Source organism: Phlebotomus papatasi, chromosome 2 (assembly GCF_024763615.1).
Source record: "Phlebotomus papatasi isolate M1 chromosome 2, Ppap_2.1, whole genome shotgun sequence".
Lineage (NCBI taxonomy): Eukaryota > Metazoa > Arthropoda > Insecta > Diptera > Psychodidae > Phlebotomus > Phlebotomus papatasi.
The window spans coordinates 96,115,056-96,141,552 of NC_077223.1; the positions used below are offsets into that span (position 1 = coordinate 96,115,056).

Below are 26,497 nucleotides of genomic sequence, written 5' to 3' on the forward strand. Positions count from 1 at the left end.
AAAGGCCTTTATCCTTCCGAAAAATCGTTGTTTTGACTACGAATTATACAAGAACTGCTTAACTGATCTTGATGACATTCGGTATAGGGTCACTGTATGTTTTATACTTCTTATTTATGCATATCACCCCCTCCCTCCACCCTCCGTTCTGGTAGCCCTCATACAAAATGGGAGCACTTTACCTTATAACTCCTTTCTAAGACGATGTAGAAAGCTGATATTCAACAAGGGAACAAAACTTATGGAAGACTTTTCAACCATGCATGTTAACCCGCTCCTACACCACCCCTTATAGTAATCCTATACAAAATGAGAGCATTTTGACCTCCTTTCTGAGAAGAAGTAGTTAGAAATAGTAGTAGTAGTTAAAAATGAAAAAAAATAATAACTAATAACGTTAACAATAATTTTCTAGATTTTATATGCATTTATAGACATCTAGTCGAATTACAACTTTCTGCCTCCTCTTAGAAAGGAGTTATAAGGTAAAATAGTCTTATTTTGTATGGGGGCTACCAGAAGGGGTGATGGACGAAGAGTTTGGTCAGTATGGTTAAAGAGTCTTCTTTAAGCCTTGTTCCCATGCTGTATTTCAACTTTCTATCTTTTCTCAGAAAGGAGTTATAAGGTGAAATGCTCTCATTTTGTATGAGGGCTACCAGAAAAGGGGACAGAGGATGGAGATATTATACATGGTTTAAAAGTATTCCCTAAGCTTTGTTCCCTTGTCGAATTTCAGCTTTCTACCTCCTCTCAGAAATGAGTTATAAGGTAAAACGCCCCCATTTTGTATGGGGGCTATCAGAATGGAGGGTGGGGGAGGGGGTGATGTACATGGACAAAAACTTTAAGTCATACAGTGACCCTATACCGAATTTCATCAAGATCGCTTTAGTCGTTCTTGAGTAATTCGTTATCAAAACAGCGATATTTCGGAAGGATAAACGCTTTTTTACAAGGACTCCCATCGTTTATCGTCCTGGGTCTCGGCTATTTTTCAATCTTATATCAGTACCTACAAAATGCGCCTACTCTCTTTTGTGGCGATTCCGGGACCAGCGCCCATATAGTTTTGACCATTCTCCTTTCTACGTTTGGGTTTGCCATTACGTTTGCCTTTAAGGACGGGAAGATCGAAAATTCAGGACCAGAAAAACATTTTTTCTGACATCTCTAAAGCAAAATATATCATTTGGCTCACCGGTGTTCCAATCCTCATTAAAAAAAATAAATAAATAAATAATTAAAGAAACAAATAAATAACAAAATTCATGTGATATTAATTACTTAGAGATTATTAAATAGATAAAAGTGCATTTTCCACCATATACATCTTTGACTTTTCCATCCCACTATTCTTGACTTTCCAACACTGAACCTCCTGGACCTCATTCATAGCCTTTTCTGCTACCATTTCCAGGGATTTTACTTTTTCTAGAAGTGCTCAATTGTACATATTTTCTCACAAATGTTTATTCTGACGTTCTTTCTTTTTAATTCATACTTATAATATCCAATAAGCAACAAAGAATAATGATTCGTATTCATAAATCGAATCTGCGAAACTTTACATTTCTTCACTTGACCTTAGAAAAAAACATTTTTAATTATTATATTAATACTCTTTAACTCGTAGTGAGATTTCTTTACTTATACTCTCTCACAAAGTAATAAGAAAAACTTATTATAGCAATGGTTCAATTTAATAAACATTTCTAAAGTAATATCTTTGCAAAAACTTAACAAAATGGAGCAAAAGAGGGATCTAAAGAGGAGACGACCTGAAACGTAATTAAAGTTTTATAAGAAAAATATCTAATACACGGAAAGAAGGAAGAAAAGAAGAGCGAAAAATAAAAAAAATATTATTTTAAAAAACCAAAAAAACGGAAAATAGAAAAAATCAATTCCAGAAGCCTAATAGAAAATAGCTGAGATGGCTGAGATGATGGACGAGACATAATTCTCATGAGAAGAATTGCATAATCGAATTCAATAATCATTTTTCGAATTTGAGGAATTCATAATTCAGCAACTTGACTGTATTAGATACTAAAATATTTTCAGTTACACTACATTGTATCGGCATCGGTGATAAAGGTTTCAGATCTAAGATCTATCCATATGGCTTAACTACTGAAAATTTTTAATATATATAGTAAGGTGGGGTAAATGGATCGTTTTCCGAAGAGTGCTATTTAAACGCTTGTTTTTGGACTGATGAAAGTCAAATTCATAGAATTATTCACTGTTTCATTTAGAAACATAATATAAAAAAAAATATCAAAAATATTAAAGAAAATGTATAAAATAATGATAATACCGAAAAAGTCAGCATGCACTAACTGGGTCGCGTGTTCGCTAATTCACTTTTAATTAAACCTTTGGATTTAAAATATTTTTTCACAAGGAAAAAACAATAAATGTTTTCAATCAACCAGCTATCATTAGCGAAAATATCACTGCTAGAAAATTTTTAGTGAAGAACCCAGCTGGTACAAGATTGAAATGAGTCGATTACACTCACTATGGATAAAAAATATTATTTTTGCTTTTTGTCAAACTTGAATAGTAATATTATGTTACTGTAGTGACTATATTACGGAAATAAAAATTAAAATATTATTTTAAGTGAATTAGTCATAAACGATACAGATAGCGAAGCGCCCGGATTAGCACACTTGACTATATCTTGATTCTTTCAAATTATGATTTGGATCAAAAAACAATCTGACGGATTTCACGTCGGACTACAAAATTATCTAAACAACTAGTACTTAACATAAATGTTTTTATGTAATCATTGTCGACTTCCGGGCCTTAATAGTCATCAGGTGAAAAAGTACACTATCGACCGAAGATAAAGCAGTTTCTCTAATACCGGCTTCAGAGGAGGCTTAACTAAATAACAAACAATTTTGTCAATTTTTCAAAATCTAATGGGTAATTTTGACATATAGTATCTAATCCGAACAAAAATTTCCTTAATAATCTTGCCTGATAAGGAATTAGAGGTTTTAAGCCATATGGCTAAGATCGTCTTCAGACTAGAGGTTTAGCCTAATTTCCGAAGGACTCAAAATCCTAAATAGCAACAAATTTAATTTGTGTATTTGATTTAAATAGATTAATTCACCTTATTAGTCCATTTCTAAGTCAAAGAAAGTCTGAAGCCCGTATAAGACTATCATTCTCCTCTGAGTACCCCATCACACGAACTAAGAAACTTCAAAGAGGCCACAACTAACCAGAAAAATGTGTGTTTTGTTCTGTACTTCAAATAACGAGAAGCATTACAGTGCAACTCCAATAGTGTCAACGAGTAAAATTTATAAATATTAGAACCTAAGGTAATATTTACCAAAACAGATATTAATTTTTTAAACAAGCTTTCAGAATATTTTATCGATTTATTAAGAACATACTCGTATAGAAAACTTATTGCTTTTCAACAATTTTCTAAAAGTTCATTTTGTGTAGATTTTATAAGTCTAATCCACTCTCTCGGTCTCAAAATTGGACTGAACTAAATTTAATTTGGACTGATGTTCAAAAGAAGAAGAAGAAGAGTGCGAAAGAGTAGGATGGGCTAATGCAAAGCTTGTAAGAAAGAGAGAGATTCAAATTTCGCCTTTATGAAATTTTCTTGATCTAAAAGGTGTGACAGGGCCATAATGGTCAGTAAAAATGAAGTTTGGTTAGTGTATGAACTAAAAATGCTATTGAAAAAGGTAAAATTAGTAAGTTACGGCTCTGGCACACCTTTTAGATCAGTAAAATTTCATGTAATCGAAATTCACACCTCTTTCTTTCTTAAACGTTTTGCACATGTCTATCTCATTTTTTCGGACTCTTCTTCTTCTTTTAAATGTCAGGCCAAATTAAATTTAGTTCAATCTTGAGTGAGAGGAGTGGATTTTAAGAAAGAAAAACCCGCGAATTTTGATTTCATGAAATTTTACACATCTAAAAGGTGTGCCGGAGGAATTATTAACAATATTGATATTGTGGCTTTGATTTAATCTTTAATGGACAAGTGGGAGTAGGATACCTGTGTCTCAAAACAAAAATAATTTTTTTGACTATAGAAAGTTTATTTTGTCCTCTAAATTGTCCGAAAAATCAGTTTTTACGTTTGGGACTCCGGTGTCCCATTCATCCTTGAAGGGTTAAAGGGATTTCCCATTATTTTTTAAGTTTTGTTAATCGACCAAATTGCTAATTTATTGATCATAAATAACAATGTTAACTTATACAGTAAGTGCATTCTAAGAAGAATTTCTAAGAAGAATTCAGATAACAAATTGCTATTGCGAAATACGCCAACAGACTATGGAAATGACGACATTCTGCCCCGAGTAACCTATTCTAAGAACTGATTCCTTTTTGAGATTAATTTAAATAAAGAATCTCAGCTTAAAACAAGTTTATTTAATTATTTTTGAACTTTCTCAGCTGAGCTATTAAAAGTGTTCATGTCTGAAAATGCGAAAGTTCTAGTTTTGAAAAACTTTTTCTGCGAATTGCCATTAATCATCCAATGTAGAAATTTACATACTTGAATAGCACACAACTATATTAACAACTTCATGATTTTACTTCATATGCATATTGGGCATATTGGAAAGTCTTTATCACGACAATCATTTTAGAATGTTTCATTTGGAGAATTTGTAAATTTAATCTAGCGCAAATGTGAAGATTTTTTTAGACTGTTAGCCACCAGTGATAAGATTCAGTGAAGGTATTAGGCAAAATGGGTCGAAATGGTTGAAATGAAGAAGAAAATTTGGGAAATTTGAAAATAATTTAATTTTAATGAAGTCATTTGGTATATTATTACCACTCATTGCCTGGCACGAAGTTTCTGTGGGACGTTTAGCTTTATTTTTGCTTTCAGAGGGAATTTCGCACTTTTTGCTTTGGAGGATTAATCAAACAAGAAATGCTGGATTGTTGTTTGGGGAATTCATTCTGTTTCGATGACGTTTACTAACCACTACCATCTCATCAAAAGCTTATAATACTTTTCTGACTAAGTTGTGTCGGTTTTCTGTGCACGAAACTTCACGCTCAGTGTCGGATCAGCCATTGGATTTACAAGACGTACTAGTTCTATCGCCTCTGCTTAAACCGAGTTAAACATAATCACATTGCTGTGAAATTTTTTTGTGTGAAAAAGTGTGAAAATTTTGAGAGTTCCTACCTGAAAGTTGTTAAATAGTGTTCTAAAGGAATATTTCTTGACCTTTTGCCATCTCCAAAACAAGTAAGTACAATAAAAGTCCAAAAAATCTGACCTCAATGTTGGCCCTCGAAGAAAAAAGTGATACATTATGAGAGGAATTTGTGACTACGCAGTTTATAAATGATTCTCTCATATGAGATTATTTTAGTGCAAGCAACATAGAGACGTTTTTCTTATAATGTAAATAAGTTTATGTAATTCCATCAGCTTCACTGACTTTTTCAATCGACAAGAGAGAGGAATATTTAGAATTTCTCTATTGCAAAATCTCTATTTGATTAACTATTGCATAACCTGCCTCTTTGCTGTTGTTCGAGGAATAGTAAATTGCTAAAAATATCATTTTGAGGAAGGTTAGTGAATGAATCTTGATAGAGAGCTTCCGTAGACTCTTGTAAATTGTCACGAAGATAGATAAGAACAGTACAGTAAATATAAAAAGAAGACTTAAGACCTGTATATACCTGTTTGTTTTATTTAGCTGACATTCTTTACAATCTCATTATAAATCACAGAGATGATACCCTTCTATCGCAAGATTAAAATGATTTTTTGAAAGCTCAATTTCTCAAAATTTAAAAATTTGGAGCTTTAAAGAAATTGTATAAACATTTCATGTATAGTCTGTTCATCTGAAACCCGGAGTTAAAAACTCGGCTCGTGTCAGGATCCAATTGATAAGAGAAATTAGACAGGAAGTTTCTTGATAAGAAATGGTCTTGAATTGGTTCATTCAGAGAAACATTGCTCTCAATGGAAACTTCACTATAACAATAATAATTTTATATTTTTTCAGGTGTTACCAAATTTCAGTTTGAGTAAATAACCTTAAATGCCAATATTTAGGACCAAATATCAATGATATTATATTACTTATAATGATGAAATTTAACATTATAACATTAAATACAATGACATTGGATTCTCGCTTTAATTTTCATGTATTGCGTATTATTTCACAATCCATTAATCTGTTGATTAATTTAATATTAGTCACTTAACAATCAAAAGTACAGAAACATTGGATTTGGAAAATAAATTTCTAAAATTCAATATGGTCCTAAAATGAAATATCTTGAAATTATTCTCTCAATTTTAATTACATATAAAACAAGGTATTTTATCAATACCAAAATAAACTGCAATGATGATTCATATTCTGGGATAAAAGATCTTTAACGTAAATATTCTTGGATGACGACTAGTTAACAGCTGAATTGGCAATTTTCTTCTAATTTTTCTGCTTCTATTTTAATCTACTACTAGTCACCTGAGTTCTGTAAGTGCTTTGAATATTTAGCAAAGACTTAATATGAAAAAAAGACAGAACACTAATTTCACCTCAATGAAACGCCCCTCAAAAGACTTTTTTAAGTTAGTATTACGTTGCAAAATAGCGAAAATTATTAAAGTCATAAAAATCATGTGATTTGAGAAAATTTATTTCAACTAGCTCTTTAGTAGCTTCTAATCTCACCAAATTATAATAATGCCTGCAATTATTATATTTTATTTTAGTACTTTGTATATGTACATCACTGCGGTTTTAGAACAAAGTCAATAAAGTTGCATTTTGTGCTATTGAAAAAGTCTCATAAATAAAATATAATCGTTTTACTTCTACCCAATTATTAGCTGTAATTAATGCTTTTTTTTAGCATGCAGCGTAAGTGTGCCAAATTCCGGCCAGCTTGCAATTTCGGCCACTTTTTTTGTTCCTCGAATTTCCATCAACTTTTAGATTTTACATACTCTAGAGATTATACAATGCAAAAGAATAACAAAAAATGTAGCTTCGACAAACGAGATGACATGAAAAAGATATTTGAAGAATTCCCCAAGGGCAAGGAACTATGAGAATAAAGGTGGCCGAAATAGAACACCAAAACTATGTCTATATTTTTATTCGTTTTAAAATGTATTAAGAATGATTTTAGAGTAAATAAACACGGTAAACTCTTTACAAGGTTCCAAGAAACACTCTTTCAGAAGAAAGAATAAAAAAAATCAATTTGAATTTAAAATATTACATTTCAAACTTGAGACTTTGATGCTTGCATGCAACTATGCCGAAATTTGGCACACTTACCCTACTAACAATTTAATTGAACTATGAACTATGAACCATGGCTTTGCTGACATATAAGCCTTTTCGTCAAAGATTTCCACGACGTTTTTGCACAAATGCGGCTAAATTTCGGTTATAGCGTAAAGTGATATAATTTGGAATTAGTGTTACAAGTTGGACAAATCGCCAGTACAAGTTGGACATGGCTTTTTTTCTTGATAAATGCAGTACAAAATTTGTTTTTAAGCACAAGGAACCAAATTATAAAACAAAAGCATTAAAAATATACAAATAAAAATGAAGTACTAAATTTATCAAGACAAAAAGCCCTGTCCAAATTGTGTACCATTGTCCAACTTGTATCACTTTACCCTACAGTGTTAAAATCCCTCTTTAAATGCACAGAGGTGGATGTAGGTCTGTTGACTTAGGCTTCGAATAACCGCTTAAAAAACATATAATAGTGTAAAATTACATGATCTATGGGACCAATTCTGTTCATCAAAAAGAGAAAATCACGACTTGTAGGGGCATTCTGTAACGATATGACAATGCCATATGAAAAATTTACGTGGTAAATTCGAAAGCAGAACAACCTTAAAGCCCAATGAGATTCGAATGGCCATTGCAAGATCTATTGAGCTTTTAGTAACTCTAAATGAGTGTGATTGTTGATTAATTTTTCCGAATTTATCATATTAAAATTTTTAAATTGTCATATGAAATTGTCATACCGTTACAGAATTCCTCCACAGGAAATCTATTAGGCAGGAATTGCAATGTTTTATAGGCTATATGACATGTCGTACTATCAACGGATATACTCGTACGGACATCAATAGTATCAACTTAGACCTAAATTGTCTCCGATTGTGTCAACTTTTTTTTTATTATTGAACTAAAAATGATGATCTTTTCAAAATTAGAATGACGATTTTTGTGTACTAACATTATCGTTAATATATAAAAAAAACATTTATATAAGGATATCGTAATTTTATGATAAAATTCGTATCTTAACCGTATGATCATTTAACAAATAAAAATTTATTTTTGTGATTTAAGGCCTTTTGATCGATTGAAATATCTTTTGTCTTTCCGAAACAATTATAATTTAATTAAAATACTAAAAATAGCCTGATACAACTCGTAAACTCCTACAACTCTTTCTACTTTCTAATTCGACATCTATTAAATTATTTTCATTTTTTTAAATTTAGTTAGTATCTTTGATATTCTTATGCTAAGAAAATCTTTGAATTTATGAGATCTTTTTAAATTGTCAACTGTAAGAAAATGTGCTTTCGAAATTGTTAGTAGGGGAGACCGGAGTACAATTAGCCAGGGGTAAAAGTAGACAGTGGATTTTTCTCGTTTTTCTTAAAATGTACATCGAGCAAAGTATTTTTTAATGAAAGTAGGAACACATCCCCATATTCCCAGAAATATTTATAAGTCTGATCCTGTTATCCTACAATTTAGAAGCATTTTTATAAAATGGGTATAAAACTGCAGTTTTGATGTTTCAGTTTTTGGACCAGCATTTGGTTTTCTGAGTTTGTAGTCAAGATTTCATAGTTTTACCTCGTTTCTGGTTTCATAAACCTAATTAAAGAATATTTTTCACTTGGATAATAATTATCCAATTTTTTATATAAGATGAAAAACACTAAAACAGCCCTCGGGGCAGTTGTAGCCACTCTTCCGTGGCCGGATAAAACTATCAATGATTTTTCACTAATACATGGATAATTGTTAGATGAAAGAGTACTATTGATATTCCAAGCAATATTGCCATTCGGATGAAAAATTTGTGAAATAGATTTTTTCAGGATATTTTCATCAATTTTGCCGCAATTACAAAAATGTCATAAAAAAGTCGGCTAAAGTCTTTTTCATTAGGTTTAAGTTACATATTTAGTTTCAGTTGGCTTCAGTGGATCAAGTGAAATAACACTTGGTATTTCCAGTTTTAAAATTTCGTCTGGAAAACTGGTGGCAAATAGCACCCCGAAAGTGGCTAAATCTACCCAGGCCGGGGCAGGTGTAGCCAATGTGTCATACTTTTTTCATTATCCTCTCTAGAAAAAGCCAAGGATTTGAGAGCTCTGAACTATACGGTTTTATACAGCCAATATCTTAATGCTACTTATGAAACATAAAAACATTAGACAAACTTTATCATTTTTTCACAAATCATGCGCGAAAAAAAAGCTTCATTTGCTGGCTAATTCTACCCCTGTCTCCCCTACCGGAAATATTTTACCGTGTTAAAGAGTTGATCCATAATTTTAATGGTTTTATATGTTCTATAATATTATACTTTTATTGAAGATTTTTCAATTAAGCCTATAATCACGATTCGAGGTATTTTGAACCATCATTAATTTGAAAGTGAGTATAAATAGTCAAGTGTGCTAATCAAGGCGCTTCGCTATGTGGATCGTTTATGACTAATCGACTTAAAATATTATTTTTAATTTTATTTCATTTTTATTTTATTTTATTTATATTATTTTGAATATAGCTTAGTAAAAAAACTTTTCCTAAATTGATTGGAACTTGTCAAAAAATTTATTTCTTTAAAAAGCATAAATGATAGGCGATCGTAAGAATGAACTTTCAAAAGAAAATGTGCAAATGAACTTTTTAATTTGAAAGATAAGTATTTTAAAAGAAAAGCTGGATCAAAAACAAATAAGCAATAAAAAATTAAATTTGGCCAGCAAAAAATTAAAATAGGTCAGTGAAAATTTCAGTCTAGTTAGGAAATTATTGAATTTTGATCAATAGGTTCTAAATCTTCACAAAATAAGTCCAATTTATATAAATGACATCGAATATGGTTATCGATAAAGTTTATTCATTGCTTTTAAAGTTATAGATTAAATACTGTTAAAAACTTTTTTTTGCTGATAACATTTAATTTTTTAACAGTTATTTGTAGAACTTCATAAAATTTTGAACCAAAATTAAATGAAAATTCAATGTTATTCGAGAATAATATACTTATCGATCTCTCTTTAACTTGAGCCAATGAAAGTTCAAAAAATGAGCTACTAACAATAATATCAGAAACGGTCATTTAAGGGTCTCAAATCTAAAATCCGTTTGTCCAGGTTACGTCTAGTATAAATACGCATTTTTAATTTTTTGCTGTGTTTTAAAATTCAAAATTTTATATCTCCGTTCCTAATTATCCGGTGTTAGTCACATACAGTAGACTCTCACTCAATCGGCTCTTTTTCAATCGGGCTACAAATTTTGTTGACTATTTTCACGTTTAATTATGAAGCTAATTCGCTGTAGTTCTTCTTATTTTATCGTGATTCTTTATAATTGAGTACTTTTTGTGGAATTTACAAAGGCTTTGACGCTCAATTCTATCGCTGAACCGGATGACATTTCGCCCCATATTCCCGATTGAGAGAGAGTCTACTGTAAAGCTAAAATAACGCTTAATTTCCTGTATGACTCTTGTGAACATATCAAGATCCTAGATGAAAATGAAGTTTTTTTTTAATTTAAGAAAGTGCACCCAAAATTGTGCATATTTCTGTGTTTTTTTTTTCGATCTTATAATAATTCTCCCAATTAAATAGAACATTTTAGTAAATTATACTCGTATATATCGAGACCAGAATTAAATATTTTTTAATAATATTCTTAGAACACAAATAATGTTCCTTAAAATTGTTATATTAAATATGTTGTTACGCTGTAATTTAAGTTAAAATGGAATTAAACCCTTGATTAAACCAAAACATTTACAAATTGGTTGTTAGTCTCAAATCTCTAATTCCTTTTAGTTTAGCGGCTATTATTAAAATTGTGCGTTATACATGTTACTCAATCGCCCAGAACAAGACATCATAATTGTTTCCTTTTTATGCAAATTCCGTCTGTAAGTGTTTGATGGGCTAGCCCATGACGAGACAAAAGTCCACGAACTGAAAGCAAGTTTGGGAGAATAATCTGCTAAAATTTCCCGGAAAAATCTCCAAAAAAAAGGTATTTTCACCTTCAAAAATCACATTATAAAAGCGTGTTGCGGCTTTTTTGTGGGCAGAATTCCTCGTTCAAGGTTAGAAGTCACTAGCTTTTTGTTGGATCTCTCCAACCGGTGTTTCCCAAGCAAAAACACAACCTGATGAGCACACAGATTTGCTCTTTGAACGTGATTTTTTCCCATCTCGGAGCTCAACTCCTAAGAACTTTCCATATCATTTGGCGTACTTTGTGAATGGTGCAAATTGAAAATGCGTGTTTGAACCATTAGAGAGTATCTCAAAGAGTGTTCCGATTCAATGTGCCCAATTCTCAGACCTTGTTTTGCAGCAATAGAGTCTCGCGCTCATTTCCAAAGTGTAATCCAACTCTTAAATTGCTTAATTTAGTTGACTATTGTCTCATAAAGACACGCTTCTTTCGTTCCAGGAAAATCACAAGATGCCTTATCTGCGGAAGTGCTGTTGCTGCTTCTCCCTTAAGACTGGAGGAGTCATTCTGGGATGGCTGGGAGCTGTTACTAGCTTTCTTGTGCTCGTAGTTACCATCATTGCGCTGTGCAATGTCGATGTTTTAGTTAAAATGATCATGGAACATGCTCAAGATAATGAAGTTACATCAGATGCCATCAAAGCCTGTAAGTTTTGAAGATTTTATTTCTAGGGGAGAGCCGGAATGTTTGAGACACTTTTTATCTTTTGATTTTAAAGCATTATTTCCAAAACTCAGAAAATTGTCTTGAAATTTTGTATAACGCTTATAATCGTACACTGAGAAAATAAAGAGGGTGCGATTAACTTTTTTTCCTCAGAACTTTAACACTTTTCAGGTGTAAAAATATATCAACATTTTTTAATGTTAATTTTACACCTTTATAAGTGTAAAATTAGCATGAAAAAGGATAACTTTAACCCCTAATACACCTAAAAAGGGTAATATTTACACCGATTTTGGATCAATACTGAAGGGTAAAATTAACATTTCCGGAATGTTATTTTAACTTTTCCGGATTTCTCTCAGTGCACTGAGAAAAATCCGAAAAAGTCAAAATAACATTCCGGAATGCTAATTTTACCCTGTAATTGATCCTAAAATGGTGTAAATATTACCCTTTTTAGATGTATTATGGGTTAAAGTTACCATTCTTTCATGTTGATTTTACCCTTAAAAGGTGTAAAATGAACATTAAAAATGTTGATATATTTTTACACTCAAAAAGTGTTAAAGTTATGACGAAAAAAAGTTAATCGCAGCCTCTTTTTTTCTCAGTGTGTATATACTCGCTTCTCAAACATGCAAGCCCTCCACCATATAACTGAGGAAAATTGTAGGGGAAAGTAGAGCCATTCAGACATGAATTTCGAATAGGAATTTTAATTTTTTTGGGAAAGAACCTGGAAGATTTTTTTCTTAAACCCGACTGAGTTTTTTCTATTTTCAAGCAAATAACTTACTTCCATTTTTACAAGAATATCTGTTTTTTTGGGTTTCGCAAAATATTTTTCGGAACGAGGGCTTCTCTATTTGAATTTTTGCATTACACAGTAAGAAATTTTAGAAGTTTCACAAGGAAAAATTAATTTTATTAAAAAGCCCAAGGAAACGTAACTGGTTAGTCTATTGGACCAATCCCCTTTGTTTGGTAAAGCTGTATTTTATCCAGGGGGTGACATTAGCTCTGAAAAATGCGACCAGTTTTAGTGTAAAATTTTTCCGGTTTTCGTACATATTTCACGAGATATCTTCAAAACTACGTAAGTTGACAATTTGGGGTTTTCGGTTGCCTCTTCGTTATTAAATTGGCTTTTATTTTGTATTACTATTTTTTGCTAATTCATTCTACAATGACAGATAACAGCTAATATACTCAAAAGTTTTTTCAGCGCGCTAGAAACATATAGGAAACATAGAGTGTCTTTTTTAGCACTTCCTGGACATCCCACAAGATACTGGTCAATAATTCACCTTGTTTTAGTTATCAACATCGTACAGGAGTCCTTTGACACGCACAAACAGTTTACAAAATCGATAATATTGGCTTTGGGAAAATTGAAGTTTGTATCCTTTGCGTTCTTTAGGGGACGAGAGTTCCCATGAGTTTTCCAATTTCCCAGAGGCGGAGAAAATTCTTTCTCTACAAAAGTATCATATTTGACCACTAACTAAGACTTACAATAAAGTGAGTTTTACTGAAATTCGTTCGCTGAATATGTTGTGGTCCGGAAAGAGTTAAGACATGTTTTTGACAGGAATTACATTTATTCGAAATTGGTACTTTTAGGAGTAATAAAGCCTAACAAAGAGCTACTAGGAAGTAAAAAAAATAGTTCATGAAGAGCATTCAGATAACAAGATACGGATTTAAACCTAGATCCTTCTCTTCCTTTATTTCTAATACAATGTTTTGGATCATGTTAACTCCTTCTTCAAGTATCCAAGCATACAAGGTATAACATTCGACATACTTTGTAGATCTGCTGAAGGAACCAACAAGATCTGAATCGTTGTATTAGTAGTAAAGAGAGAGAAGAATCTATATCTAAATCCGTGTCTTTTTCTAAATTTATTCATCTTCCGACCGAGCATCAAATTATAAAGGAAGGCTTTAGATATGAAGGGAACACATTCAAAGTCATGGTTTCTAGACCTGTTATATTTGCGCTTAGGGTTAGTTTTTGTTTCGATTTTGCCAAATTTACAGGGAACAAGAGTCCGTCTCCAAATCAAGACGATAAGACTGATTGCTTAAAAAAATCTACAATTTTTCATTCAAACTTTCATGTTTCTCTCAATCCTTCAGTTCTTCAGAAAGATATTCGAAGCCAACTCTGAAGCGTTCTAAGGAAAGATTCAATATAACCATAATTGTCTTGAACTTCTTTGTCTTCAGACCCGAAATTGATGCCACGTTCCTTCATAATGGATTGCAAAATGGCTTTGCACAATTTATCTCACGTTTGCTAAATATGATCGTAACTGTACGGCTCTCAGATCATTGTGAACGGAAACGTTCTCTACTGAATCACTATTGATAATTCCTTTAATTGCTCGGAGAAGCTGTATCTTGGCATTCAAGACCTAATTTTGTTGATCAGCAATTTGACCGATTTGGATCGTAATTTAACCGATGAACCAGCTTTTCTCCATCTTGTGTTTCAGCCAAACTCTCCCATTACTGAAGAGGGTTGATCAATTCACGCCGAAGTTTCACGCATCCTAGAATAGTACTCCCTCTGTCCCGAAATAAGTCGTACGTTCTTTCATATAAAATGTACTAGCAAACGTACGACATATTTCGGGACAGAGAGAGTACTACAGTTTTCTCTTGTAAGCTCTTCGAAATTCTCAGGTTCTTAGTGTTGTTCCTTCATGTGAATTTTTGGTTCTCAAATATCCCCTGTAGGGGAATTCTGTAATTATCGTGGCATTGTCACGCGTGAGTTCGAAACCTGACAATGCCATTCGTGCTTTTTTTGTCATATCATGACATCAGAATCGCATTTTCGGAAAAGCTCTCCTAAGACTCCTAAGATTCGAACCCAATTTGTCATGGCATTGCCAGAGCATTAGGGGAATTCTGTAATGGTCTGGCAATGCCATATGACAAATTGGGTTCGAATCCTAGGAGAGATTTTTCGAAAATGCGATTCTGTAGCCGTGACATTGCCATTTCAGCTCACGTGGCATTGTCAGAAATCACATATTTGAAATTTCTGGCAATTCAAATGACAATGAATTTTGTGAAACAAATCAACCAAGATGTACTGTATTTTCATAAAATCATCAAGTAAAGGGATTTCATAAAAAATTCAATGAATTGCATTTTCGAACTCATATGATATGACAAAAAAGTTTGAATGGAATTGTCAGGTTTCGAACTCACGCGTGACAATGTCACGAAAATTACAGAATTCCCCTACTGATCAGGTTTGAAAAGGGAAAATCTTCCTCCTGAACATGTGTTTAGTACTTTACTGTTCTAAAATGCCTCTATATTATCGACTTTTCTTTGTTTTGGTTCCTGTCTTGACTGTTATCTCGAGTCCTGGCTGTATTGTAATCCACCAAACAGTCGTGAAAGGAACCAACACAAGAAAAGTCGATTATGTAGAAGCACTTGAGAACAGTAAAAAGCTAAAAAAGTAATTTACTAAATGTAAATTACTTAAATGCAGTATAAATTGCATAAATACAGTAAATGCTAATTTACTCCAGAGAAGGGAAGGATATTTTCTTAGGCGGGGTTTAATACGACGATCTTTGTTAAAAAATCTCCTCAATTCTTCCGGTGTTCGTCAGAAAATTTTCCTCTTTCAAATTAAAAGAATCAGGTTGTTTCTCCAAAGCTTTCGACTTTTAATTTGAAAGAGGAAAATTTTCTAACGAACACCGGAAGAATTGAGGAGATAGTTTGCCGTCAGACTCCAGAAAAAGAAGATTTGTTCAAAAATCTCCTCGATCTTTGTCCCGATATTATCCGCGAAGATTATCAAAATTACTGGATTTTTTTTTTTCAAAAAGAAAAAGAAGAATTTAATTTTCCAATTTATATTTTCAGACCTTCAAATTGGCCTCGGGGTGTACATTGCAATGTCCTTGGTTGCATTGATATCAGCATCCCTGCTAATCGCTGGTGCAGTTCGACGCAATCGCTATCTTCTCCTGCCGTGGCTCATCTCAGGAGCCATCAATCTCGCCGTGGGTCTCATCATTACCATGGTCCAGGTGGCTATGACAATGTCAGAGAACGTTGCAGAAGGCTTCATCACGCTCGTCTTCATGTTGGTGATGTACGGCTTTGGGGTCTATATCTGGCTGGCCATCATGTCCCTCTTCCAGGAATTGCGCCAGGAAGAATGCAACGGAGTTGGTGCTGCAGCTCTTATCTACAAAGCTCCACCAGCCAATGATGGACTACCAGCATACTCAGGCCTTGCCTAAATATCTCTAGCCACTAGCTCCTGAATCCTTTATACACCTTTCCCACTCTGTATATCAAAAACAAATCTTTTTGTATATCTCTATAACTTGTGAAAAAAAGTACACGGCTATTTTTGTAGATTAATTAAGTGAGTACGATGGGAAAGAAGTTAAACAAAGCTGTGAATTATTCGATATAATTATATTTTCATTCACGACTTCTGTTGAATAAGTGCCGCAAAGGCTTCGTGTTCTTTCCATAAGAATACGCAAAGTTTCTCAGTTTTTTTTCTATAAATTTAAAATTGGAATATTGAATGTGTGTGAAATAAGGTTTTTACAGCATTATGATAACGAATTTATATAAATGGAGAAATATATGATTCAAGAAGATGTGAGAGAGAAACACTTGCTCTCATTGAGAAGCAAGTGGTATATTTTTGAATTTTGTTTTATTTTTTATCTCACAGTTTTATAAATAAAAATTCAGTCTTAATATATACAAAATTTTCGTTTTATTTCTGCAATGTCGTTTTTGTCTGTAATTCTGAGACTTGGTTTTGCTCAAGAGTTTTTGCTAAAAAAAACTAATTAACAGATTGCGGCTTAAATTGACCATAACTGTGACACTTAAAATGATAAAAATTAGTCTAGAAATAATTTACAGTAGGGTGGAATGAACACCTCTTCAACAGGGAACCCTTATTGACACTTTAGTCAAAATATTGAAATTTATTTAATGTATCTTATAAAATGTAAGTAATATGTCGTTTTTTCATTAATCTACGTTTTTCGATAAGGGTAAGTGATCAAATTTCGTATTCCAAATAGGTTTTTCTTTCACCCTAATTGCTTTAAATAAATTCTAAGAATAAAATGTTTGTCCACAAAACACCGTTGGAGAGTATCCATCAAACTCACAGAATGTTTCGGAGAGAGGCAGTCCATAATGAATCCGTAATGAGTTAAAGAAATCCTTAATTAGTGCTAATCACGCGATTATATCAATCTCTTTGTCTTTTGGCGACATAAAAGGTGATATGTCACCTCAGACTTTTAATACTACTACCCCTATTACCAATAGCGTAACTTGGAAGACGTTTGCGTTGTATCTCGACCTAAAGCCTATTTTCCACATTTCCAAAAAAAAGATAGGGGAGACCGGGGAGGTTTGGGACAGGGGTAGTGTGAGACAAGGCGATTTTTTCAATTAATTTTTGAAATAAATGGGATTTAACCATTACTGTATCGTAGGCAATATTAAGATGTATCTTGCTTGACTAAAAAAATGGATAACATCAGTTTTATTGTTTTAATCCTATGAACATTTTTTTTAAAAATAGATAAAAATCGTATATTTTGACGTCTCAGTTTTCCTCTTTGTATTTTATATCAGAGATATATAATCAAAAATTTTTTTTATCTCATTAGGTAGCAGTGTAATCTGGGAACATATTTCTATAAAAGTTTCAGAGATTATACGCTCTTGTTTTTTATATAAAGATTTTAAATACCAAAATTACACGTGGGGATGTTTGGGACACCTGAAAGGGGATGAATGGGACGTTGATTTTCGACAATATTGTAGGTGGTATGCAATTGTTTATTGTCAAAATGAAGAGTAATGCCCAGTTTCTACTGGAAATCTCCCTCCTCTCGTGCAAAGTTTACCAGTGGAGTAGATTTCTCTAACTACAGGGACAATTAAACTATCAATGTCTTGGGAATCAATAATTCCTTCTCAGATGATATTCGATCTTTGCCCAATCTAGTTAAAAACTATTTTTTTCGAAAATTTCTCGAACAAGTTCTCCAGAAAAGGCAAGACGAGAGATAATTCAGAGAAATAATGTGAAAACAGGTACCATGCAGTTGTCGTAAAATCAAACAGGAATCCATCAATGAGTTCAAAACTAAGAGTTGCAAGAAAATCTACTCGCCTGAGGAATTTGATAATCATGATTGCAATATTTAGAATAAAAAAGCAAAAAAAGGTAGATGGAAAATAATAAGAAAATACTTTAAATAACTGAATGACAATAAATGACACTACTGTGCAAATAAAATTGATATTAATTTCTAAGTATGAAAAAAAGATTAAACATTTTTATTTCGATTAGAAATATTTTTAATCTAGTACTTAAATTAATTAACGTGCTCCAATAATGCAAATTATGCGAGAGAAACGCATCCCAAACATCCCCTTTTGCGTCCCGTACTGCCCCATATCGGGGAGGTTTGGGACAAAGCGTCAAGTAAAATGTTTTATCTTCTCCAAGAAAATTCAGTTGTTTTCCAAGTTCTATCGAGTACTTTTTATAAAGTCAATACCCATAAGTATCATATAGACCGCATAAAATTGTAATACATTAACGTGGTTTTTTGAAATAGTGTCTCAAAGTCAGAACATGAAAAAGTGTCCCAACCTCCCCGGTCTCCCCTACAGCTTTTGATGTCTTAGATTAGAAGTTTAATCTTAAGAAACGCGATAGGTATCAAAAAATTCAGGATGATTTTTTTTAGGTCTAGGTCAAGAAAATAATACTTGAACACTTCTATTTGACCCCTCCTCAAATAACACTATCTCGAACCCAACCTCTTTATTTTTCCCCCTTCGCCTTTCATGTGTTCCCTATCCACAAAAATAGGTAAAAAATTAGGATTTTCTAATTTTGGAAAATATTAGCCCTGATGATATCGTTCATTTTTGGAAATGTTTTGGAGGTAGTCCAGCTGAACATTTCATCCTTTGACACCTATCACCGGAAAAATCGCCATCTTGAAATATTAAAGGTCAAATGCCTCATTTTCACCCGATTCGGTCAATTAAATAATTAAAAGGTTAATGACTTTTTGAAACTCTCCTCTTGAACAATTTTTTACTTCAAGATGGTTTTGTGGTGATTTATAGACAAATTTAATTCGAAAATAATTTTAAATGCATCAGAAAAATTTGCGAAAAGGAATATAAGGCAGTGCTCCTTCTCGGGAGTTCGAGCAGCTCGCAAAGCCTTGGACGCTTTGCAACCCCTATTAAGGGCCTATTTTTCAACTGATTTAATTAAATTGGAATTTCAGGGAGAGGTCTTGAAATCAGTCATGAATAGGCTGTATCCGTAAATGACTTATCTTTCTCTTATTTACATTTCTTGTTTGTCCGTATCCTTGTAACTCTTGCCAGAAGATTCTAGAATGATAACATTTTTTTTTCACAAATTTTCGATTTTAAAATCATTCTTAATACATTTTAAAATGAATAAAAATGTAGATATAGCATTGGTAGCCTATTTCGGCCACCTCATTCTCTATAGTTCCTTTCCCTTTCGGAATTCCTCCAAAGCCTTTTTCAGATCATCTTGCTCGTCAAAGCGATATTTTTTTTTGTTATTTTTTGCGTTGTATAATCTGTAGAGTATGCAAAAACTAAAAATTCATGAAAATTTGAATAACAAAAAATGTGGCCGGTATTGTAAGCTGGCCGGAATTTGGTACATTTACCCTAATTAAAGTTTAATATTTGATCATCAAATCCTTACTTACCTTTTTCTAATTTTTTCTACCAATTAATTCCGAAAGAACCCAAGAGAAACCTTATCTGAAAGCTCAAGAAATCCAAGTAAAACAAACTAAAGTTTTTGTCTTTTTAAACATTTAATAAAATCTCACTTTTTTTTCAATATAATTTAAATATTGTTAATACAATGTTTCAGAGGTGAAGCTTCCCATTGGTCTCCAAACTCTTTCACAATTAAAACTTGTTGAGAGAATATTTACTTGCGCCAATAGTTGGTAGAAGTACGCAAAGCGCATTAGAGAAATAAATACAAAAGTTCATGGTAAAGATTTTTATCAAGCTCTTTCTCCCGCTTTTCCACTGAAAAACCCCTTTTTTCCTTCACTAAAATATAGTTATTTACACTAAAGAGCAGATACAGGGGAGTGATTTAAATTGCATTTTTTATCGATTGCACTCACATGATTTTTTATGGGATTGTTTGCTTTACTTCTTTTTTTTTGCTTTTAGTATTATCACACAAAGTACGGAGAATAGGAAAATTCCAGTTGAGACTGGACATCATTTCACCTTGCAATCGATTGGGGCATCTTCTCTAGAAAGTCCGCCGCAAGGATACTTTCAATTTCTGCCAGGCAAGTTGCTACTTCTCTGTCCACATCTGCCCCAAATTGATACGGTGGCCAGGTGACACTCAAAGTAGAGAAGAATCCGTAGAGATCCTGCAGATTGGCAATACTCTGGCAAGTCAGAACTAAATGATTCTTCCTCGAACAAGCAGGTCTCTGCCGAACAAAAAACAGAAACCTCAAATTATTATTTTCTGGAATTATTGCAATTTCACAATTTTCCCATTAATTTCATCGTCATTTAACAACGATGTTGTCTGTCGTCTCATTCGTTCATTGAGATATAAACAACTGCTGTTAATCTATAAATAAACCTTGAGCAATGTCTTTGTGATCGCTCCAAGCAATCTTCCCGGGAAAATATTTACGTTCAATATGGGAAAACTTTTTCTTCCATGCCAAATGAAAAATTCAAAAAGTACATCTTTTTATGATAATTCAGGGCATTAAAGGAATTCTTTGCATTTCTAAAAGTAAAAGTTTACTATTTAATGCCAAAAGAGAATGAAAACACAACATGAAACATTCAAAGTCTTGTTAATAGCCTAATTAACCTAATTGAAGAGAAGTTTACAGAATTTACACGAATATAAAATAGTCTGCTACATTCTAATAATCGTAATTCTAATAGGCAATTAATTTAAAAGTGATTAAATGTGTTTCTAATGGTATTAAATCCAACCAAATCTATTTGATGTTCTAACCATCCCGTAGAAAAATAGTGTTTGCAGTAGGGTAAAATGTGGAAAGCGAGACAGTTTGGAAAGTTGGACAAAGCAGTGTGAAATGTGGGACACCTCCCTAAAAACTTGATAATAAATCAATTAAGTAGGGGAGACCGGGGAGGTTTGGGGCACTTTTTCATGTTTTGACTTTGAGACACTATTCCAAAAAACCAGGATAGGGTATTACAATTTTATGCGGTCTATAGGATATTTATGGGTATTGACTTTATAAAAAGTACTCGATAGAACTTGGAAAACAACTGAATTTTCTTGGAGAAGATAAAACATTTTACTTGACGCTTTGTCCCAAACCTCCCCGACGTGGGGCAGTATGGGACGCAAAAGGTGATGTTTGGGACGCGTTTGTCTCGCATAATTTGCATTATTGGAGCACATTAATTAATTTAAGTACTAGATTAAAAATATTTCTAATCGAAATAAAAATGTTTAATCTTTTTTTCATACTTAGAAATTAATATCAATTTTATTTGTACAGTAGAGTCATTTATTGTCAATCAATTATTTAAAGTATTTTCTTCTTAATTTCCATCTACCTTTCTTTTCTTTTTTTATTCTAAATATTGCAATCATGATTATCAAATTCCTCAGGCAAGTAGATTTTCTTGCAACTCTTAGTTTTGAACTCATTGATGGATTCCTGTTTGATTTTACGACAACTGCATTGTACCTGTTTTCTCATTATTTCTCTGAATTAGCTCTCGCCTTGCCTTTTCTGGAAAATTGTTCGAAAAATTTTCGAAAAAAATAGTTTTTAACTAGATTGGGCAAAGATCGAATATCATCTGAGAAGGAATTATTGATTCCCAAGACATTGATAGTTTAATTGTCCCTGTAGTTAGAGAAATCTACTCCACTGGTAAACTTTGCACGAGAGGAGGGAGATTTCCAGTAGAAACTGGGCATTACTCTTCATTTTGACAATAAACAATTGCATACCACCTACAATATTGTCGAAAATCAACGTCCCATTCATCCCCTTTCAGGTGTCCCAAACATCCCCACGTGTAATTTTGGTATTTAAAATCTTTATATAAAAAACAAGAGCGTATAATCTCTGAAACTTTTATAAAAATATGTTCCAAGATTACACTGCTAGCTAATGGGATAAAAAAGTTTTGATTATTTATTGCTGATATAAAATACAAAGAGGAAAACTGAGACGTCAAAATATACAATTTTTATCAATTTTTAAAAAAATGTTCATAGAATTAAAACAATAAAACTGAGGTTATCCATTTTTTTTAGTCAAGATACATCTTAATATTGCCTACGATACAGTAATGGTTAAATCCCATTTATTTCAAAAATTAATTGAAAAAATCGCCTTGTCCCACACTACCCTTGTCCCAAACCTATCCGGTCTCCCCTATTTCAATTTTCGATAAAAAGATTATTAAACCTAATTTTATGATTATTTGAGAAGTTATAAATGCCAAAGTCATTATTAAACAATCAAAGGGTGACTTGCAAGAAAAATTAAAAAAAAAATTGTATTGCATGCGTGATATTCATAACCTATTGACATGGTAGTTGTCATTTTCTCTGTTTCTTATGAAAATTGCTAGAAAAATATCAAAATGTTTTGTTTGATTTTTTCGGCATAATTTGTGAAATATTAGGGTAAGTGTGCCAAATTTCGGTTAGCTTCTAATTTCGGCCACTTTGAGTGTAATTTCGGCCATTGAAATAAATAAATTAAAATTATGTATGTAATCTTCGAATAGTCAATGAATTCATTTTGCTTTTAAATATTTATTCATTTTAGGATGTATGAACACATAGACCGTTAAATTTTAGGTATAATTTGAATTTAAATTGCGTTGTAAAAACTCAGTGTGGAAAAAGTCTTATGCCCTAGACAGACTAACGACTAAAGTCCGAAGATGACTAAGCTCGTTCATAGCTAAGTCAGTTCCTGACACACTACAAACGAGGCTTAGCATTCACTGGTGTCCACAAAACGTGGGATTTTTGTGCAGATATTCTTATTGCAATGTACATGTACTTTATTTAAAATGAAACTACTTGTAAATTCATATCTCGGTTAATACGTAATAATCAATATCAATTACAATTATTTGTGAGTTAGAATCTATATCGCGATTTAGCCAATTTAGGTGATATTAGTGATAAATTCTTGTTGTTACACGTGAATTGTGAAGTAAATTTACAATTATTTTCATTTACGAAGTAGTATTAGTGTGTTTCAGTGGAAATATCTGCATAAAAACCCACGAAAGTTGTGTTTTGTGAGTACCAGTAAATATTAAGCCTCGTTTTTAGAGTGTCAGGAACTGGCTTGACTATGAACGAACTTAGCCATCTCTGTACTTTAGTCGTAAGTGTGTCTAGGGCATTACAAAAAATGTGACAGATTGACGGATCGATTGTGTTTCTATCGTCTTACGATTTGTCGTGATGTGTAAAAGGTTTTCCTTCCGTGTTTTTCATGAAAATTGATTAGTTTTCATTAAAGATTGTTTCTGTTTATGTTAATAGTGAATCAATCTTTAAATTTCGGGTGAAATTTCCCAGCTGGATCCTGTATTTCGCGTAAAAAAGTATATACTTTGTGAGCGTGTCTCCGGTGAGGTAGTGTTGCCTATTCCGGCAACATCTTTTGCTTTCCTATATTTCTTATTCATTTTGTGTTCTTTTTTTCAATTTCTGAGTTCTACAATGTCCAGAGAAAAAAAAACCATCGTTTCTATGAAAAAGATGATGTGGAAAAGGCCTAAGAAAAGTTCAGGAAGGGCAAATTGCTACGGGAATCTGCGCGTAAATTTGAGATGCTACTCTTCAGGTCTTCAAGACAAATTCCACGGAAGATCTCAGGGCTTGTGGGTCATATAAAAGTATTAAAGTAAATTTTAAACACGTTCCGTTTGACGTTTTAAAATTTTCTATCCGTTGCGTCACAAAAGGTGGCCAGAAAAAAGGTGGCCGGAATTTCACTCAAAGTGGCCGAAATACTACCCAAAGCAATGTCCATATTATTATTAATTTTTAATATTTTAGAAAGTGATTTAAAGAAAACAAAGATGATAAACTAGTTTTCAGGTTCCACAAAACCTTTCTGAATAAGAAGTAACAAAAAATATCAATATGAATTAAAAATATTGTATTTCAAACTTAGGACTTCGGTGCTTATATACAACTATGCCGAAACTTACCCTATCAGTCAATTTTCACCATAAAAGGTGGGCGTGTATATCGATGGCTTCGGGAATTTTTTTCTCTCTCTACTTTGTTAGGGGATTTAGTACTAAGAATTTTTACTTTATAAAACAGAGAAAATTGGAGAATAAACGCCTTTAAAATTTGTCTTCTTGAAAGATCAATTGCTCGTGCATATTAGGCTCTAGAAGGTGATGCAACAGGGAAGAAAAAGTAAGTTTAACTCAACTGACGTGTTTTAACCCATTCAGTCAATGTACCAGAAATACTTGAGATAGAATGTTCATATTTTGGGATTAGTTTCCTACAGATTAATAGATGAATTTTTTGAAAAGGAAAATTTTTTATCCATTATGGGGACGCGGGGAGCTGCCATCAAACACGCGTCTTAACGGTCACTGAATTTAAATTTTGTACATTAATTCAATACGAACTCTTTTGATTTAGATAGAGTAACTATCCGAGAAAACACATTGGCAACCAGAATTTAAATCAGAGAAGACGATGAAGGTCATTTTTAACAAATTCGACGGGATGTCGAATTTTCCGTCCGCCATTTTGAGCAAAATTTTCGAATGAGTTCACGCGAAGCGAGGAAAGGACAACAAAATGTATTCCCATTTCTGTCGGGCTATTTTTTCCAACTAAATGAAGGACTAAAGTAAATAAAATTCCATTCCTGAAAACAATTCGGATAACAATAGCCTAGGAATACATCATCTAAAATCACTCAATTTCCGTATGATGTATAATACCATGGTAAGGAATGGGTTAATAGATGTTTCAGAGTTCCAGTTCTAGTTAATCTTTCCAAGGGATCTATCTACGAGCGCGGTGCGCTCGAGATAAATCTCTTTTCTTCAATACTTCAATTGCTGATAAGACGGTAGCGCTCGCCAGTTGAAGTGAAATCCCTTGGTCTCAATTACCTCAAAATTATGCAATTTCGCGGTTCTCTGCCAACCCCGAGCAATCAAGCCACCCTCATTGACCATTACATTGTTCCTTTGAGAACCTCTTGTTATTTCTCCTGTCTTTAGGAGAACATTCAGTCAGAATTTAAAAAGTGAGGTCGCTTTGGAGAGCTCTCATGAAATGTCACTTGCCATCACACTTAACATCACAAGTTCATAAAATCACCGCTAGGGGCGCTATTATTAAAAATAAAATGTTTCAATTTTCTAAGTTAAATAACTCGACAACCCCACTGTGCATTAGGCTCAAATTTTAGTATGTTGTAGCTGAACATTATACCTATCAAACAAAAAAAAAAACTTAAGTCGCCCGATAACCCCTGACCCGAGCTAGAAGGGGTCAAAATTCGAAAATTACCGCCCTCTATCTCCGGTTCTAATTAACATCTTGACCTAAATTTTCGGTTTTTGGTTTCGTCTCGATGAGCACTTTCAGATGGAAGTTCAAAAAGTCACCACAGGTGGCGCTGTGATACCGTCAAAATTCAAACTCATTTTTCTCAAAAAAGCTATTTGGCATTTTGGTCAAATTCTAGGGTGTTGTAGCCTAGGCTATGAAGTTTCCAAAAAGTGGCGTGGGTTCCCTGTGGTTAAAATAGAACCGGAAATATGAGGCGTCAAAGCTCACGAAATTCAAAACATCATATCTCCGGTTCTATTTAACCGATTTTGACGAGTGAGGACGGAAATTAAAGGTGTCACAAATGCTATGACTTTCTAGAATATTTTAACTTTTTAGGACCAACACTAGGTTCGCCATAGTCGAAAAACCAATGTTCATATTACATAAATTCAATTATTTGGACTCATGCTCAAGCTCAATTGATTTTATAATTATTTTGGCATAAATTGTAAAGGACATTTATTTCTACATTTCGTCCAAACATCATTTTTTTCGCTCAGATTATGCCATAGATGCCATATGTGCGATTTTGTCGATTACAGTGTACAAAAAAAAATGTTTTCAGATAATAACGCTGTGAAAGTACGCAGGGTCTAATATGACCGCTTTTATTGGACTGCGTTATTAAAATAAAGGTTTAAAAAAAATCCTCACAAAATTCAATCATTCTTTGATATTGCTGTAGTTCGTCACATGGACAAAATGCCCGTTGTGGTCAAAAGACGAGTTGCAAAACAAATAAATTGAATTACTTTGACTACTAAGCAACCGATGAGATCAAGTTTTAGGGCATAATTATAGAGGAGATTC

The 26,497-nt window shown here is 32.9% G+C and overlaps 2 protein-coding genes across 3 annotated transcripts in view; one reads left to right on the top strand and one right to left on the bottom strand.

Moving 5' to 3' along the window:
- The first annotated feature begins 5,050 nt into the window (after positions 1–5,050).
- Positions 5,051–16,751, top strand: LOC129802565 (uncharacterized). The gene is made up of 3 exons (XM_055848493.1): positions 5,051–5,269; positions 11,754–11,961; positions 15,883–16,751. Exons 2-3 carry the CDS (start codon positions 11,766–11,768, stop codon positions 16,263–16,265), a joined length of 579 nt encoding a protein of 192 aa, XP_055704468.1. The 5' UTR covers positions 5,051–5,269; positions 11,754–11,765; the 3' UTR covers positions 16,266–16,751.
- Positions 16,752–19,876: 3,125 nt separating this feature from the next.
- Positions 19,877–26,497, bottom strand: part of LOC129802535 (protein dopey-1 homolog) — a 51,793-nt gene continuing 45,172 nt past the window's right edge. For both annotated transcript variants that reach the window (XM_055848441.1, XM_055848440.1), the window contains one exon: positions 19,877–20,543. In XM_055848441.1, coding sequence (XP_055704416.1) covers positions 20,325–20,543 — 219 coding nt within the window. In that variant the 3' untranslated portion in view covers positions 19,877–20,324. The remainder of the gene's footprint in view (positions 20,544–26,497) is intronic.

Excerpts from the sequence above, each read along its gene's own strand:
- LOC129802565 (XM_055848493.1), top strand. The coding sequence starts at position 11,766 with ATGCCTTATCTGCGGAAGTGCTGTTGCTGCTTCTCCCTTAAGACTGGA. Across the intron at positions 11,962-15,882 it reads ATCAGATGCCATCAAAGCCT|ACCTTCAAATTGGCCTCGGG; the intron begins GTAAGTTTTGAA and ends TTATATTTTCAG.